This window comes from Vanacampus margaritifer, chromosome 2 (assembly GCF_051991255.1).
Source record: "Vanacampus margaritifer isolate UIUO_Vmar chromosome 2, RoL_Vmar_1.0, whole genome shotgun sequence".
NCBI classification, from domain to species: Eukaryota; Metazoa; Chordata; class Actinopteri; order Syngnathiformes; family Syngnathidae; genus Vanacampus; species Vanacampus margaritifer.
Genome location: NC_135433.1, coordinates 10,878,294 through 10,894,780, shown reverse-complemented (window position 1 = coordinate 10,894,780; position 16,487 = coordinate 10,878,294). Strand labels below are relative to the sequence as shown.

The following is a 16,487-nucleotide window of genomic DNA, read 5'->3' as shown; positions in this document are numbered from 1 at the left end:
TATTAGTCATATGATTTGAAGTCTGTCTTAATTAATTAGCATCCAATTCAAATGGATGTTCCTGTCTTTCAGTAAATCCCTTTAATATTCAGCATACTGAAATCAGAAGGAATGAAATAAATATGTAAATTGAATAGTTTAACAACATTTGACTGGAAACGCATTTGGATAGGCAATATATTTGCAGATATTCAAGAGAACTTGCAAAAATAAGTTGAAACATATTTATTTGTGGTTGGTTATGTACAGTGGTGTCTTTGAATACATTTAGGCGTAAAAATATTACTATATTGACTACTGTACATTTTTGCTTTAAGTAGTAATGAAGTCCTATAAAATGGCTAGTTAAAATGTACTAATGATTATATTGTTTTTTTTTTTTGTTGTTTTTTTAATGTTTGACGTATAACTTTTAATAGTCTGTTTCAGTTTCATTTAGGCCTAATAACAAAGACACAATATGCACACAAATGTATTTTATGTTGGGAAATAAATACTCTAAACTGTGGAAAAAGCCTTTCATATTTCAAAATAGAAAATATAAACGGTGAACGTTATGTTGCAGCCTAGATTTTTTTCAGTCCATACCCCAACCCTCTTGTTAGACTTACTAAACTTTGTCCTCTAGCGTCTAGCGACTTCAAGTGGACTGGCAGTGAAATACACCTCGGGACAGTACGTCACTTCATACTGTACAACCGCTGCACACACTCGTTTGATGTGAACCTCAGTAATTGTTTTAAACAATAAAAAAAAATGTTTTGCTTCATTTGTGACAAATGTCTCTTTGCGGTGTCATTGTGCAGGCAGACAGACAGACAGACAGACACATACAAACATACATACATACATACAGACAGACATACATACAGACAGACATACATACATTGAGTCCTGAATCCAGGCCAGAGGGTGGCAGTAAAGAGGAAATGGTAAAGAATAAGACAAAGAAAGGTAACACGAACCGGAAGTGTTGACACCCGGATGAATAAACAAGTAACACCGATGGAGCGAAACAACTGAGTTCAAAGAGGTTTTCCAGATACAGTATATATAACTATTTTTTGCGTATGATTTTGAGAGGAAATACGTAAGTGTACAGAGTAAACCTGTATATATCTGAATATTAGTTTGAAGCGTGCGCTGTCAGATTGGTAAAGTTAGGGTTGTCCATCTCACTTTATAAAGTTGTAAATCACATACAATTTTTTAGTATAACGATGGGATGTCATGCTGATCAGTATTGGTATGAACACATTACTTGTGTGAAACAAAGCTGCAGCAACCAACAGTAGTAAAATAGTGAAATACGCAATTAATGTAGGGCTAATTCTCTGGAAGTGCAAACGTCGTTTGACGACATTTAATGTTAAATTCAAAGCTAACCCCTATGTATATTTTTTTATTCTATTTAATTTGAAGAATGAAGCGGTTGTGTGAACCGTCGGTTTCTGAGAGCTGTGAAAAAAAGATAAAATTCTCCCAACCTGAAGTAAGTGTTCGTTCACGGTTCCTCATTTAATAGCTTGTGGAAGTGTTTATAAAATTTTGCCTGATACTGTGAAAGTATATTAAATGTACTAAGTGTGTCTGCTTTTGTGTACAGCTTCGGATTCTGGTTGAAGAGGAAGTCCAAAAAGCAGTGAAAAAGAATAATACCAAATTGCAGGTTTTAGCTGAAACTATTCAACAGCTTCAACATGACTTGGATTATGAAGGGTCCGTCCAAAAACTTGAGGTTGGTATACCGTACTACGTCATGCGCCACAAGTGACGTAGTGTGTATATTTTAGTGTAATGAGAGGACAAACAGCCAAAATGTGTTCATCCCAGTGTGTAACCTTAAGATGGTGCCAAACACACGGTTTTTGCCCCAAATTCAAGCTTTCAACAAACATCCACTAAAATGTTAAAATAATGACCAGGACATGTAGACAACATTTGTAGACACCAGTTTATACAGTTTATTTGTAAACATTGTATATTGGCACCAATACAAAAAAAGTTCTTCACCGGGTGTAGAGTAGACATATCTGTCCACTGACCTTGAAGAAAGAATACAGAGCAATCTTAAAGGAGCCATATCATGGAAAGTCAACTTTTTTATTTAAGTCATCTAAAAATGCTAATTTCTCATGTTTTTTTTCCTTCTTTCACGCATTTCTGAGCATTCCTGAGCATTCCTGCTCACTCCTGCTCTCCAAGCAGCAGCCCCTCCCAACCCAAGAAAATGACTGGGTCCTCACTCATGTATGTCATACTAGTCAATAGAGGTCGACATTAACAGAGGCCCATGGCCCCCGGGGTCCATTACGTGACTATGCCGGCCGGGCCAGTTGAAGTTCACCAATGGTAGTCCAAACGGGCCAGCACTGAAAACTTCCAAGGCCAACGTATTGTAACATCTCTCCAAAATATTAGCAGCAGATGTTGGTTGGGGATCTCACCTTTATTTGAGACACACAAACAGCTGCTATGGGCCTGAGCCGACGCCAGAAAATAATAACGAGTAGTGGTGGGCGGATCGATCCAAATATTGATATTATCGATACCAAATCAGTATCTGATAAATAGGTCTGCTTGTGGCAAAAGTTGTGTCTTCCGACTTTGAAAATGAAGACAGATGAAACTTTTTATCTTTATGTTAATTCTGTTTTTTAGACACGTATTGAGAAAATTTCAAAGAGAGCAGAAAAAGTACTCACCGCTGTGAAGTCAAACAAAAAGGTTTGAATGATGTGCATGCAGGTTTGTCCACTTAAATATGTTTGTGTATATAACAAATACATGTATCTCTATAGTTGCAGAGTTTGCTGCCATCTGTTGTTATTGATGATGAAGTCATTATGTAAGTAGAAGGACTTGCAATTCAGTATCAGTCTGCATTAATGGTGAAATCGTGTGCATTGCGTTACAATGTCATGTCTTTCTCAACAGAATAGATTGTGATGATGAAACCGTGCCACAGAGTAAGAGCCCAGTACTAATACAAGTAGTTGTAAATTTGTAGATAGCTATTTATTTCACCTGTGTATTTATCTACAGAAATAAACATGAGCAGAACAAAGAACAGACAAGAAAATGAGAACGATGTCTTGGTGAGTCCGAGTTTTCTTTTCTTGCACTTTGTTTTTTTTCCTCAAGAAGTGACACTGAGGGACAGAATTTTTTTTACATGTTGTGTAAAATGATAGGGATTAAAGGGTGATTTTTTTTTCTAAATAAAGCTCATATATATTTAACATGATAGTTTTATTGTCTGGGCCTGAGCACACAAACAGCGAATAGATGAATTTGTTTTTTAAAGCTAGTAGCAGAGGATTGTTTAAAAAAAAAAAGTCACAAAAAGCCACAACTCCGTGAGTGTTCACTCACTGTACTCTAATCTGTATCTCTTAATTGGAGTGTAAATTGATATGTTGCCTTTTGGGATCTCTGTGAAAAGTGTGATAAAAACATTTCCTCCTTTTTAGGTTACCATAAAAAATACTCTAAAGGAGTTAAATAACAAAAAACAAGGTATGGTTACTATGGCTGAGTGAATGTATGCATGTGACTGTATTCTTTACCCTTTTTGTCGGACTCATTCCTGTGTTTAATCCAGTTAGTAGGGCTGGACGTTATGGCTTAAAAAGAAAAATTTAAAAAATAAAATAAAACTGTTTGCAATAGAGAAGGTAAATATATTGTATATAAAAGATGACTAAATTGCAACAAATATCGAGTATAAATCCTCAAGTGGTGTTTGAAGACGGTACGTAATTGTCTCACCACTTTGAATCACACAAACAACTCAAACTAAAATATATTTTTTTAAATGATATATCGCCTAGGCCTATCAGCTATAATGAGCAACTTAGAAGAAATATGTAAGCTTCGATCTCCTCCTACTCCTGTGAGTGAGGTAAGATGCTTCCCATGCTCAAATCAAAACACAACATGCGTATTACGACTAATGACATGATGCTCAAGCAAAATACTGACATTTTCTTGCTTTCATATGTAATTCTTCTGTGTGAAGCCACAGAGTCCGCATCAGAACGAGGAATCCGTCTCTCTATGCCATAGCAACGACCCTCAGCACACAACACCACAGCAGGTAATATAATAACATACTCAGGCTAGATTTACACTGCTGGTCCAAGTGCCCAATTTTGTTTTAATTTCACATTACACGTCTTTACACTGACTGAACACATGAAACAACCTGTAGATGCTCAAATTGCGCATCAGTTACTCCACGAGTGTCAACACTGTGCAGCGACAACACAAAAATGATACATTACATATAGTTTTGTTGCATTGGGCTGAGGGTAACGTATAGGCTAGTCCACATCGCCACCATCAGATTTACAGTTGCCATGTTTAATGTGTTTGTGTTGTATAAGCAGATGTGAATGCTTGAGAGCAAAAAACTGAATGGTAGGCCTTGGACCATCCAGCCTAAATAATCAGTCGCATTTATGACTCATTTTCCTCCGCTTTCCCTTCCCCATAGAATGAGCCTGGTTATCCTCCTCTACCGATAAACCCTTTCCCGTCCGACTTGACCATGGAGGCTGTGTCCGACAGCATCCCCCCAAAAGTGAGCGTCCACCTGGCTCTCATCGAGCAGACCGGAAGCCTCTCTGTGATGTGGAAAGGAGAGGAAAATGAGATCTCTTTACCACCAATGGAGAACTACAGGTATAAGAAAAGCGCTGCGTGGCAAGTGTGTAATGGCTCAACTTCATTTATTCTGTCACCTCGAATTAACAGAGGAATGAGATTTCAAAGTTCATTTTTGAAATTAGGATTCGGATTTTGAGTGCCAGTCAAGTCGGAGAGTGTAAATGAAAGCAAAAAGTAGATTTTTGGATCATACAAGTTTAATAAATTATTCCAAAATTCAAATTGTATTTGGGGATAAGCAATTGATTTCATGATTCATTAATCAACTCGTGTTTTAATATTTGTTTCTATAGAGCACTTATTTTAATCATTTATGGTGCCATATACCTTTAATACTGAAATAGTTCCCAAACTTAATTCCGAGGTAGAATTTCTGCCTTGTTTATTAATAACTCGTTTTTCTCTTTTCTGTTTAAAAAGTCACATTCAAATTCTTAAGCCAACACTTTTATGCAGATTCTTGTTAATTTATTTTCATGTGTTTGCAATGTGTATCAACTTTGCCATTTTATTAGGTTGAAATGGTCCTAAATCGTCCACTTGCAATACTGTACTCGTGTTTACCATTTTATTTCAAAAGTAGACCATTTATTTTGAAAAAATCTGTGGACTATGTTTTCAGACAAATTTTTCTACACATTATAACCTAGTTGTCACATTGTCATATTCCACCTGATCTGTTGAAATTTTTAAATAAATTATTTCCCGTTAAATTACTTTGTTAGGGACGTATGCTGCATACATGTGTAGGAAACCAAACTCTGTTTCAATGGGTCTTGGGATTGGTGTATTTGTGTTTTGGATATACTGTAGTGAATAACGTGGTTTTCCTTACTTGCTTTGACGTTGTCTATTTCTTTTTCTCTTCACACGCTAGTGTCTTCCAAACCATGGAAAAGGTCAAGGGGAGCGGAGATTTCCCAGAGTGGAGACTGTTGGGCAGTGTGGTTGCTAAATCTCTTCCCATGTGGATAGCCATCTCTAAGTACAAACCAGGACACAAGCTGTGTGTCGCTGTGGTAGGCAAAGACATTTATGGCCGTTATGGACCCTATAGTGACGTTGTAGCCGCAGTCCTACCTGAATAGCCCCAGAACCAGAACCAGAGGAGCATCTGACTTACATATATTGTGTTCTTTTTAGTGCACTATTTATTTTGCATAGTATTTACCAAAGGCAAGGTATGCATTTGTTAACTGTTGGACGCAGAGAAGGCTATCCTGGTCCTGAGGCAGAATGTTTATTTTATTTTTTTTATGCTCAACATTGGTTGTGAATGTTAATTTTGTTTTATATTGTTGCTGTTTTTTTTTTGTTTTTTTGCTTTTCTAATTAATAAATTCCATTTATTGTTTGTGTGCCTTTCTGTTGTGAAATCATGTCTTTTGATGTCATGTGTGGTGTCATTTTAACAACTTCATTGAGCGTATAAGTGACGTAATAAAGGGCATCTTTTGACAGGTGACTCGCAATTACGTGACGTCACTCTAAAAAATACTAATTGCGTCGTTCGCTTAGAAACACGTGACAGCACAACGGCTATACAAGCCAGTGAGGGGTGTAATTGCTTCGCCAAGTTTTAAGCACTCTTCTACAGCTGTAATATGACTCATGTACATTATAGTTTTTTTTTTCAAGAACCAACTCGGTAACGGCTGGTTTTAACCACCCGCTCGTCATCGTGAAAGAACTAAAGATTCACATGGCCAAGGAGAGGCTCCGCTTCTCTATCTATCAACGAAGGTAATATTTAGTGAACGATTAATGAAGTGAACGTTCCTAATTAGTAGTGATGTGCCCTACTGTGCCGAGGCGCCGATGCGTGTGTGCCGAGTAAACCGGAAAAAAAATCTGCAAAGCGCGCATCGAGGCATGTGTCGATTACGCTTGTGGCCACGCCCGAAGCCTCGGAACGCGCGTTGCTACGTCCGAAGCCTCACCAGACGGGCTTCCTACGTCATCGCCAACACATAGTTTCGTGTGTGATTCGAAATAAAATGGCGCACCGAGACGACAATGAGCTCACAGGTGACACTGACACACTGGCACAACTCGCATCTTCAAACCTCAATTCAATCGGATTCGTTTTGCAATGGACGCACCGTCCAGTCCACAACGAAAAAGAAGAGAACATCCCCTGTCTGGGATCATTTTGAGCAGATCTCTCCTAAAAAGGTACAAATTATAATAACCAGTGTGAATATATATTGTAAATTATTGTGACAACACAGTGTATCCCTCGTTTTAATGTCTTTCTTATACTTGCTGATATTTCAAAAGGTGAAGTGTAAACTTTGTTCTAAAGAATTTGGGTACCAAGAGAACACTCTTTAGCCCCAATAAAGCACAAGAGGCTGAGAGGAGGCTCACAGCTGAATGTGCGACAGTGATCCGGCACAGGGCATCTTCCTCCTCCTCCTCCTCCTCCAACCCATCATCTTCATCAACACAACCGGACACATCAGAAGCTTCTCAGCCTGTGGAGCAAGGTAATATTCGATACATTTCCCCCCCCCCCCCCTTTTTCTTCTTCTCCAGGAAAATAAAAAATATTCAATACATTCTAATGGTGTTAATTAAGCAATAGGAAATGAGCGGCAGTGCATTATTGTGGGATAAGGCATTCTTTTGCTCCCATCTCTACGATGGGCAGCCAGAACTGCCTGTTGGCTAGTCTGTTTGTTGTGTCTTAGGTGACAAACTGTGGCGGCGATTGGACCACACAGTCATGAAGAGGAGGACCCAGAGTGAGACCGCAGATGCGACTGTGGAGGTCCACACTTACCTGGGGGAACCCAACATAAGCAGAATGTCAAACCCCCTGGACTACTGGGAGCTGCACAAACATGTTTACCCAAACCGCTACAAACTAGCAATAACCTTTATCTGTACCCCGGCCTCATCCGTCCCTTGCGAAAGACTATTTTCAAAAGCAGGAGAAATCCTATCTAAAAAAAGAAACCGTTTAAAGCCAAAAACTTTGGAAATGCTAGCTTTCCTCAATAAAAATTAATGAAAGGTGTGTCTTGTTCCTTGTTTATATGTCAATGTCTAAAATAAAGCAATCATTCTTTCAAGTACCACACGCACATTCATTCACATCACAACTCCCTGCCCTTTTGACCACATCAAATCCATGGTATCATTTTAATCACTCAGTCTGTCATGACATTTATTTTCCACATGAAGGCGCAATAGAACAAATGAAGCCTCATGATGCTTCGGCCCAGGAGCGAACCAGTTGGATGGAAGGCCTCATTGCTTCATGATGCTTCAGTTTACCATCACTACTAATTAGTGATTGGACTTGCTAAACTCATTAGGATAACCAATCACTAGAACCACTTAATTTGTTTACCGAATCGTTCGTTAAGTGATGCTTCAGGATTCAGGTCTTGTTTCTGTCAGGGTAGTGGTGGTTGCGGACCTAAACGCAGGGCAAGGAGGCACACACACACTAACGACACAATAAGACACACTTGGGGCAAGACACAAGTGGTTGAGGGCACTGATTGGTTGACACGAGGAAGGGCAGGATTCCACTTAACAAGACCAAGGGAGACACACAAGGAAAAATAACCCAAACATGAAAGTACCTCTCCCTCAAGGGACGGCTCCCAGACGTCCCTAAAAAAGTCCAAAAATAGGGCGGGTTGAAGGGGGCACAGAAGCAGGAACCTGGCCAACCAATCAGGGCCAGTCCGCAGGGCGTATTGAAGGTATTAGTTGATTACTATATTAAGTGTAATCTTTGCGTGTTCAAAATAATTGCAAATGAGATCTTATGAAGAAGCTTTCTTTGCAAAGAATTTATTTTAAGAGCTCTTAAAGACACATCAGAAATTGCTTGCATTCAAAGGTAATGTTAATATGAAAACACACAGTTGCTTTATACTTGAAAAAAGCATACTCCTCCTCTGAGGCTGGACAAAGGGTTAGTAATTATAATAGGCAGACAAGTGATATACCGACATGTTTACTACAACTCCCCGTCCAGGCCGGAAATATATGATTAGACAGGTAATGCAATGAGACCTTGACTCCCTTTTAAGACATACATTCTTATCTCCATGAGAACTTGACTCCCATGTACATTCCTATCTCACCAGCTGGAAGGGAGTGAAAAGTTCCAATATACTTCACAACACATTATCACAGTTATATTCATTACAATACACAGTTATATGTCCAATATATACTTATAAGTAAATTCATAAACAGTAAAAATATAAATTGAAAATGTTAAATGTCTTCAGTATCGGAAGCCAAACGAGGGAAGCCCGGCGGCACCGGTCAGGAGGGCGTCCCGGACGCCAAACTGGAGCAGAAGGCGGCTGTGGCAGCGTCCACGCCGCCCTGGCACAGAAAGCAGAAGGCGGCCGCAGGACGTGAGCCGCCTGTCCACAATCATGGGCTTGAGGCCGCCGTGGAAGAGGCGAAGAGACTTGGCACGGCAGCGGCAGAGGCGAGGAGGCCTGGAGGCTCGGGGCTGCAGTGGCACAAGCGAGGAGGCCCGGAGCGGCAGCATAGCCGGGACGGGGACTTGAGGCTGCCGTGGAGCCGGGACTGGGACCACATCAGCCTGCTGCCATTGGGATTGGGGAACACAGGAGACACAACGGACAGAAGATACAGGAACTAAAGACTCAAAACTAGAAGAAACCTGACGCGGTGAGGACAAGGGAGAACGAGGTAAAGAGGACATTGGAGAACGAAATGACGTGGGGGCAAACTTGGAAGGACGTGACTTGGGGTGACAAGATCGCAGGGAACGAGGTGAGGATAATGGTGGAGAATGAAGTGGTGTGGGGACAGGTTCGAGACAACGTGACCTGGTTAAAGACTTACTATGTTCTGAAAGAGATACGGGGTTTGTGGCTTGGAAGACGTAGGGTGACATGAATTGAAAAAGGGAGCTGACGTTTGTGAAGAGGATTTGTGACCTTTACTTAGGCGCGCCCGCCGGCCACCACGCGGAGGACCCGGGTAGATGGCCAAACGGGTGCCCAAGTAAAGGTCACGTTGACCTGATGGTGTGGGATGGGTTCCTCAAGAAAAATGGGTCAAGAACTGAGAAGGAATAGAAAAACCAGGGAAATCAAAATCTGCATCAAAATCATCGGAGTCAGAGAGGAGATTAACCAAAACCAAAACCTTCGATATCAGAAAGGTCAGAATCTGTATTTAAGGAGGTGACTCATGTCACACACAGGGAGGACTATAGGACACGAGTGAGTGGGGTATAGATGAATGAGAGACAGAGGAAAAAACAGAACCTACACGAAGAGGGAGGTGGTGGTCGGCAGGCTGAGGGCTAGCTGGGCGCTGCCATGTGCTTCCCGCTGGGTCCTTTCTTGGTCGATTCATTCTGTCAGGGGGGTAGTGGTGGTTGCGGACCCAAATGCAGGGAAGCAGGGCAAGGAGGCGGAGGTGATGTAAAACAAAAAAAAGGAATTTAATTATACAAAACAAACGATAACTCCAAATAGCAAGTGAAACAAAACGTGGGGAGGACAACAATGCAAAACGGCTTACCCATGTACTAAATTTACTGCACAACAAACGCAAGTGCTTCTTTTATATTGTGGATGATTGTAAACTAGGATAGGAGGGGATATTTTCTTTAAATAAAATGACATGTAATATATGTAATAAAATTATAGGCTGACATTGACAATAGAGAAGTTTTGCAAGTCATCAGAAGTTCCTCCTTCGGTCACACCCTGCCTGCGTCATTAGCAAGAAGGGCAAGTGAGTGAAAAAAAAAGTTCTTAATCTTGTCATGCAAATCATTAGGTGTGTGTGATTGATAGGCTCCAATGAGGATGAAGAGCACAGGCATCACTTACGCCCTCATGCTTCAGGTGGACGACCCCTATGTGGCCATAGCCTTGATGACCAGTTGTGGACGTTACACCGTCAAAGATGTGTGAGTACAAACTGAAAAATTGTGTTTCTTTAGTTTTGGAGACTGATGAGGTGTTGAGTATTAAGAAACTAGGATTTAAGCCTATAAAATAATTACTATTTATTCACTGTCCTATTCCCCTGCAAATTTTGATTTAAACTTACTTGTATTCAACCAGAATTTTTTTTTCTGCATTGGAAATGACAGGTGTCTCTCAGGACTTAGAAGATAATATGGATGTTGTACTGGAGGCATCACTGTGGGAAAAAAATATTTCCCAGCTTTTACATTTGAACAAAAAGTGGCACGTCCAAAATGATTCATACCCTTCTCAAAATCAATAAATTAATAATAAATAAATTTGATTTGACTTTGACCACGATCGCTCGCTCTGATGGAATCCGCAATGAATAAGGGATCGACTTTTTCTGCCTGAGTCATATCAGCGCATCGAGATTGACAGTTGATGTCTGTCACATCCAACATGGCGGCGTCCGGAGATTCGCGTGCGCTTTTCACCGATGGTGTGAGAGCAGCCCTGCAAACTTGGCCAGTTCTGCAGGTAAATCTAGACTATCAGATATTTACATGACGTGCATGCAGCACACGCTTCAACACGGATGCTTAACAATAATATGCAGTCGATCACGTAATGACACGCACCCAATAAAGGAGACATAGCCGCCGCTTAACGCTCTTGAAATATTTCTGTTTTTGCGTGTTTGTTTAAACGACTTTCAACCTTATGTGACAAAACGGCAGGTGCACTTGGTGCCATTTTTAACTGTCCTGGACTCCTGATGGAGTTTATCTGCAAAAAACACCATTGCAAAGCTCGAGAAGACGGAAGTGTACGCCTGTAAACCTCCATTCACTCTTCCCAATTTCCAGACAGAAAAGAAAGATCCAAACGGACGTATAAGAGGCTGAAATTGATTAAAAAAAAGAAACATTTATTTTGTCAATATCCTGAAAGAGATGGAACAGAAGAAGGCATCACGAAGCTTGCTAGCGGACGTACGTACGTGTAACCAAACTAATGGAGTGGCAGTTATTTAAGAACCCGCTTCAGTGTAGAAAGCTCCTACCCGTCTCTTGATCGCGTCCAACTCCCGGTAAAGTGCACACATTCATTCAAATAATAAACACTTAAATAGGTTTAACTGTCGTGTCAGTAATGACATGCTATTCATGTTTAAAATAGATTCAATAAAAAACATCAACTTTCCAACGGTTGAAATGGTCCAAATCAGCGCTTCCCCCGTTAGACTCCATTAGTTTTCAATGACAGCCTGCCTACCCATAATGCACCGCGCCGCCGAGATGCGCACTTCGCTTAATTGGGATACTATTTTTTTTTTAAACTTTTATTGAGACAATCAGAACATATAGTTACATTTAATAACATTTTTTGCATAGTTTTCTTTTTCTGGCTATTTATCTGTTCATTTTAAAGATAAGTGTGTGTGTGTGTGTGGGGGGGCAAAATAAAATAAACATTTCACAGGAAAACAGGTCAACCATCTTCGGATATTATACGATTGAAATATCTTGGGGTACTTCGGTGACTTGCTTGTGTGCTGATAACATCACGCTACAGGATGGAAGAGGAAATGTTTTGTGGCTTTCGGGATTGGATTGTGGTTAATGCTTATTTGGAGGGAAACATGGATGGTCACATTTTATGAAGAAAAAAAAAATCACTTTATATGCATACATTAAATCTTACAGCTGATACTGACAGTGTACAGGAAATGTCGGCCCATAAGTGGAAGTGACCTCCCTTCTATTTCATTCACAAATATTCACATACTTATTTCAAGCAATCCTAAAAATGTAACCCTCTGTATTTAATATGGAGACAAATGATGGAGGTTTGTTGTCGTTATTAGACTTTATGGGTTGCCTAATGCCTTATGTATTTATGCTTGTGATAAACAACATATGCTTTCAGATTGCAGTGGATAACGGTTTTGGAGGCGTGTACGGGCAAGAGAAAGCTGATTGGTTGGTGGATGTTGTCCAGCAGTACTTTCATGACAACGGTAAACAAGTCAGCTAACAGTGACTCAACAACAAACCTTTCTAAAGACGGATAATATTCCGTTTCATTCTTCTGGGGGCTGGTGGATTAATTACTGTTGAATTACTTCCACATCCACTATGCAAGTTAATTTCACAAACAAAGAACAAAAATGCCCCAGGTGAATAAGATGTGGTCTTGTCTATCCAGAAAGAAGGAGTAAGTGCATGCTTTGCTGAATTTTGTGTCTCATGCCATCAGCTAACCTGAAACAATATGAAGTGGAAGATTTCATCAGCACCCTCATGGATCAAGAGTTTCATACCGTGGTGGATGATGGAAGTTTACCTCAGGTACACACACATTCTTCACAACATCATCATCATCACCATCATCATCACAATTCTTCAGATATTATTATTATACATATTATTAAAATAATATAGCTTAGTGGCTGAACAAAGCAAGTAAAAGTTGCTAACTTGGTCGCTCGCTGTACTACACTTGTAAACACTGCTGGATTATACGATAAAAGTAAAGGTAGTCAATTTACACAACTAACATACACGGGTCAATTAATTTTGCACAACTAATGCATACAGCTGAGTGTGTGTCTGTCTTCAGGTGTGTGTCCAACTGATGCAGATGTTCAGTCAGTGGCAGCAGGGGGCGCTGCAGCAGCTATCCCTCTCCATCCAATCGTTGACACTGAAGGAGACGCCGAAGGCAAAGGTCGCAGCCCCGCCCACGCAATCGGACTCGGACAGTGATGGCGAAATTTAGGTGAGGTGTCGCGCGCTCAACACGTGCTCCATGCGCCCACCATCTTGCCTTTGTATTGGGGCTGTCACAACGCAATATTGCATTCACCTTTTGACGCCCACACATTTTGTTTTGCGAGAGTGATAAGGACGCCTCGAGAAATAACCACACGTAAGTCACCGATGTGCAAGTCTGGAGTTGCGAACTTTAAGTCTCAAGCAAGTTCCAAGTTACTATTAAAAAAAAAAAATCAAGCAAGTCAAGTCATCCAATCTTGCTCAGTCACAACAAATATTGGAGTGATAATAAAAACCAAAATTACTAATCATAACACTAAATAATATATGAGTTAAATACACAACAACTGAGATTATGATTGATTGAATTGATTCCACCAAATTGTTTTGAAATAGCATTTCAGCAAGTCAGTTGAAGTCAACTTGGTTTCTAACTAAACAAAGCCATCTCCAAACTTGAGCACAGAGGCGACAGGACAGGAGACATTTTAATAGTGAGAAAATGATTTACACACGTTAGCCATGCATATATATTTACAACCCATATTTCACTTACTATGGGTTCAAACACACTTTTGTTAAATTTTTCTTTTTACAGTTGTGATGACAATGCATCAGACCCGTATAAGTGCTGGCGCTTCATCCAGCCGCCAGATTGTCACAACTCCCCGATGAGTTTGTATATCCTGCCACTCTTTAGAATTCGACTCTAACCTTTTAATTATCAATCCTGACTTGCATTTCCGTCCTTGTTTCCAGCCTGCCATCTTGCCCGCACTCCTTGAACGGTGAACACTCCTCGCCACCCAGACCCAGCTCTCCAACACACGACGGACCACATCCTCCTCCAGGCCCTCCATCCCTGTTGCAATCCAAACTTATATCAACTCACTCATCCTCTCATTTCTGCATTTGGGTCCCCCCCACCCGCAACCGGAACCATGACACAGATTTGTATATAGTAAAGATGTTCATGCTTCTAGAACGAAGGCAACATTTACATCCATGGCCGTGATTGGTCAAAACAAACGTGCACAATGCCAATCAGCTTGAAGTATTGTATAGAACAGGGCTGGGCAAACTCGGTCTTGCAGGTTTTGGATGTTTCCCTTCTCCAACACAGCTGATATATGATCAGCTCATCAGCAAGCTCTGCTTAAGCCTGTTAACGATCCTGTTGTTTGGAATCAGCTTGTGTTGGAAGGTGGAAACCTCCAAAAAACCTGTTTGCCCGCCCCTGGCATAGAAGGACCCGCCTTTCCCGAGCAAATTACCATGGGGCAGTCCCAGATTGATATTGTGGAGAACTTCCTTGAGTGAATCGCAATTCTGGCTATTGCCAGGTTAGTACCCTGGTCCAGGGGCTGAAAATCTCCCCCAAAGTATTAGGTATTTTTTTTTCCATCTGATCATAAAATGTGAGACCAGAAATATTCAACTTTTTCCCAGATGACCATTTGCAAAAGCCAAGTGAGTGCTTTTTCTGGAGAAGTTGTCTTCTCCCTGGTCCGTGACCGTGGAACCCAGCAGTGTCTGTTGGACGGTCTGCCTTGAGACATTGCCATCAGCAGAAGCCACATTCACCAATATGGCCTTGGTGACGATCCTTGAGTTCTTTTTCACCTCTCACTATGCTTCTGGCCAGCACAGGTGTCATTTTTGTCGTTTGGAATTTTTCACAGTGCAGAATGTCTTGCAGTTTTTGAAATAATACTTTGTACTGTAGCCACTGGAGGTTCTGGAAATTGAAAACATTTTGACATGTCCTTATCGCTCTTTCCGCACTTGAGAGCAGCAACCGTGCGCAAATGCAGACCCTCAGTGTCAACCTGTGGCCCGAGCCATGACTGTCCACAGTCAAACCTGCTGCAGAGAACTGCTGTTTTTGCACCTGTTGAGTTTGAGTTGACATAAACAGCTTTTCCTAATCAACCAGGATAATTAGAATGCTTTAGAACAGTCTGGGCTATTTGAAATAGTTTTAAACGTTGTATTTTCCCATAGACTTTGACAGTTTGCAAAGGGTATGAATAATTTTGGACGTGCCACTTTTGGTTTAAATGCAAATAAGAGCTGAGAAATTTGCTTTTACTACAGTGATGTCTCTTGTACAAGATTAAATATATTTTTTGAAAGCAACAAGTCACAACGTGTTCACCACTATTCATTCTTAGAGCCAACAACATCAAGGCCATGGACAGGGAATATCGTGTTTCTCCAAATCCTCATTAAAGCTTCCGTGTTCATGATTCATGCATGGATGCCAATCGCTGCTCTTCAGTTAGAGTTAGAGTTAGAGTTTAGTTTCAAAACAAAACATTGCGTCACTATCTGCGAAGTTTGAAAAAAAGTAATGTGCCTAATTTGCCAAAGCAAGGAGGAGAAAGTAGTGATACGTGCGATTGTGCGGTGTACACTGTATATGTAAAACTCGCCAAAGAAATAATATTCAAGTATACATATACGTAGACTTGGGTGACCAGATTGCGGTAAACAAGAAAGCAGACCGCTAGACGGAGTGTCGTAACACATTTTTAAATGCTGCTAAAAAATGGAAACATGTAAAAACAGTTCAATCAAATCACAGTAACAGCCACCAACAGTTTAACTGCTATTATTGCCTAAGTCATAACAAACTTAGTAATAAAGTGCTTAAAGTCTAAACAAAACGGTACCGTACACCTTAACTATGTCTTTTCCCAAGGTATATACTGGTCTACCACTGCATACTTTTTAGATGATCTAATCTTTTGTAGCAGTCTGTCATTTCCTGTCAAGTGTAAATGAAACACTTTGCATGACATATGTGCTTGAAAATGTACTAAGTAAACAGAAGTCCTTTCAGTGAGTCCACAACTTACTCCTATCCTTTGTCCACTGGCTTTGCATCAATGAAAATATTCTCTCTACATTAGCATTATGAGAAGAAATAGCAAAAAAAGAACTCTGCAATCGTAAGTAAAGTCTCTCCTGCAGCAGTAACTTTAACATCATTTTTTTAATTGACAAAATAGTCCACTATTTGAAAAAAAGTAGGTACTGTACAAACCAACCTATTTGTACTTCATGTTACACAGGTGAAAAGCACAGATCACACCCTAAATAT

General features: G+C 40.4%; 3 protein-coding genes and 1 long non-coding RNA gene across 11 annotated transcripts; 3 read left to right on the top strand and 1 right to left on the bottom strand.

Moving 5' to 3' along the window:
* Positions 1–970: 970 nt before the first annotated feature.
* atf7ip2 (activating transcription factor 7 interacting protein 2) lies at positions 971–6,025 on the top strand. Of its 2 annotated transcripts, none has more exons than XM_077559853.1 (12): positions 971–1,033; positions 1,423–1,492; positions 1,607–1,738; positions 2,662–2,727; positions 2,802–2,848; positions 2,938–2,969; positions 3,046–3,098; positions 3,474–3,519; positions 3,834–3,904; positions 4,022–4,099; positions 4,499–4,686; positions 5,549–6,025. In XM_077559853.1, the coding sequence occupies exons 2-12, from the start codon at positions 1,424–1,426 to the stop codon at positions 5,757–5,759; spliced, it is 993 nt and encodes a 330-aa protein (XP_077415979.1). In that variant the 5' UTR covers positions 971–1,033; position 1,423; the 3' UTR covers positions 5,760–6,025. The 2 variants fall into 2 exon arrangements, with proteins under 2 accessions (XP_077415979.1, XP_077415978.1); XM_077559852.1 differs by having other exon boundaries at positions 974–1,090.
* A 278-nt stretch (positions 6,026–6,303) lies between these two features.
* Positions 6,304–7,579, top strand: LOC144044558 (uncharacterized). The gene is made up of 3 exons (XR_013291295.1): positions 6,304–6,846; positions 6,952–7,160; positions 7,365–7,579. It is a non-coding gene; the product is annotated as an uncharacterized LOC144044558 (long non-coding RNA).
* Positions 7,580–8,495: 916 nt separating this feature from the next.
* Positions 8,496–11,873, bottom strand: LOC144044826 (uncharacterized). 2 transcript variants are annotated; one of them, XM_077559479.1, is made up of 3 exons: positions 11,668–11,873; positions 9,952–10,039; positions 8,496–9,256 (listed from the first exon to the last, which is right to left on the bottom strand). In XM_077559479.1, the coding sequence occupies exons 2-3, from the start codon at positions 10,036–10,038 to the stop codon at positions 8,924–8,926; spliced, it is 420 nt and encodes a 139-aa protein (XP_077415605.1). In that variant the 5' UTR covers position 10,039; positions 11,668–11,873; the 3' UTR covers positions 8,496–8,923. The 2 variants fall into 2 exon arrangements, with proteins under 2 accessions (XP_077415605.1, XP_077415606.1); XM_077559480.1 differs by having other exon boundaries at positions 8,496–9,253.
* LOC144044825 (pre-rRNA-processing protein TSR2 homolog) lies at positions 11,043–16,229 on the top strand. Of its 6 annotated transcripts, none has more exons than XR_013291370.1 (6): positions 11,043–11,141; positions 12,534–12,624; positions 12,864–12,955; positions 13,227–13,385; positions 13,980–14,056; positions 14,141–16,229. XR_013291370.1 is itself a non-coding variant. In XM_077559477.1 (5 exons), the coding sequence occupies exons 1-4, from the start codon at positions 11,046–11,048 to the stop codon at positions 13,383–13,385; spliced, it is 438 nt and encodes a 145-aa protein (XP_077415603.1). In that variant the 5' UTR covers positions 11,043–11,045; the 3' UTR covers positions 13,980–16,229. The 6 variants fall into 6 exon arrangements, 2 of the variants coding, with proteins under 2 accessions (XP_077415603.1, XP_077415602.1); XR_013291371.1 differs by having other exon boundaries at positions 13,980–14,060; XR_013291368.1 differs by having other exon boundaries at positions 13,205–13,385.
* The last annotated feature ends 258 nt before the right edge of the window (positions 16,230–16,487 follow it).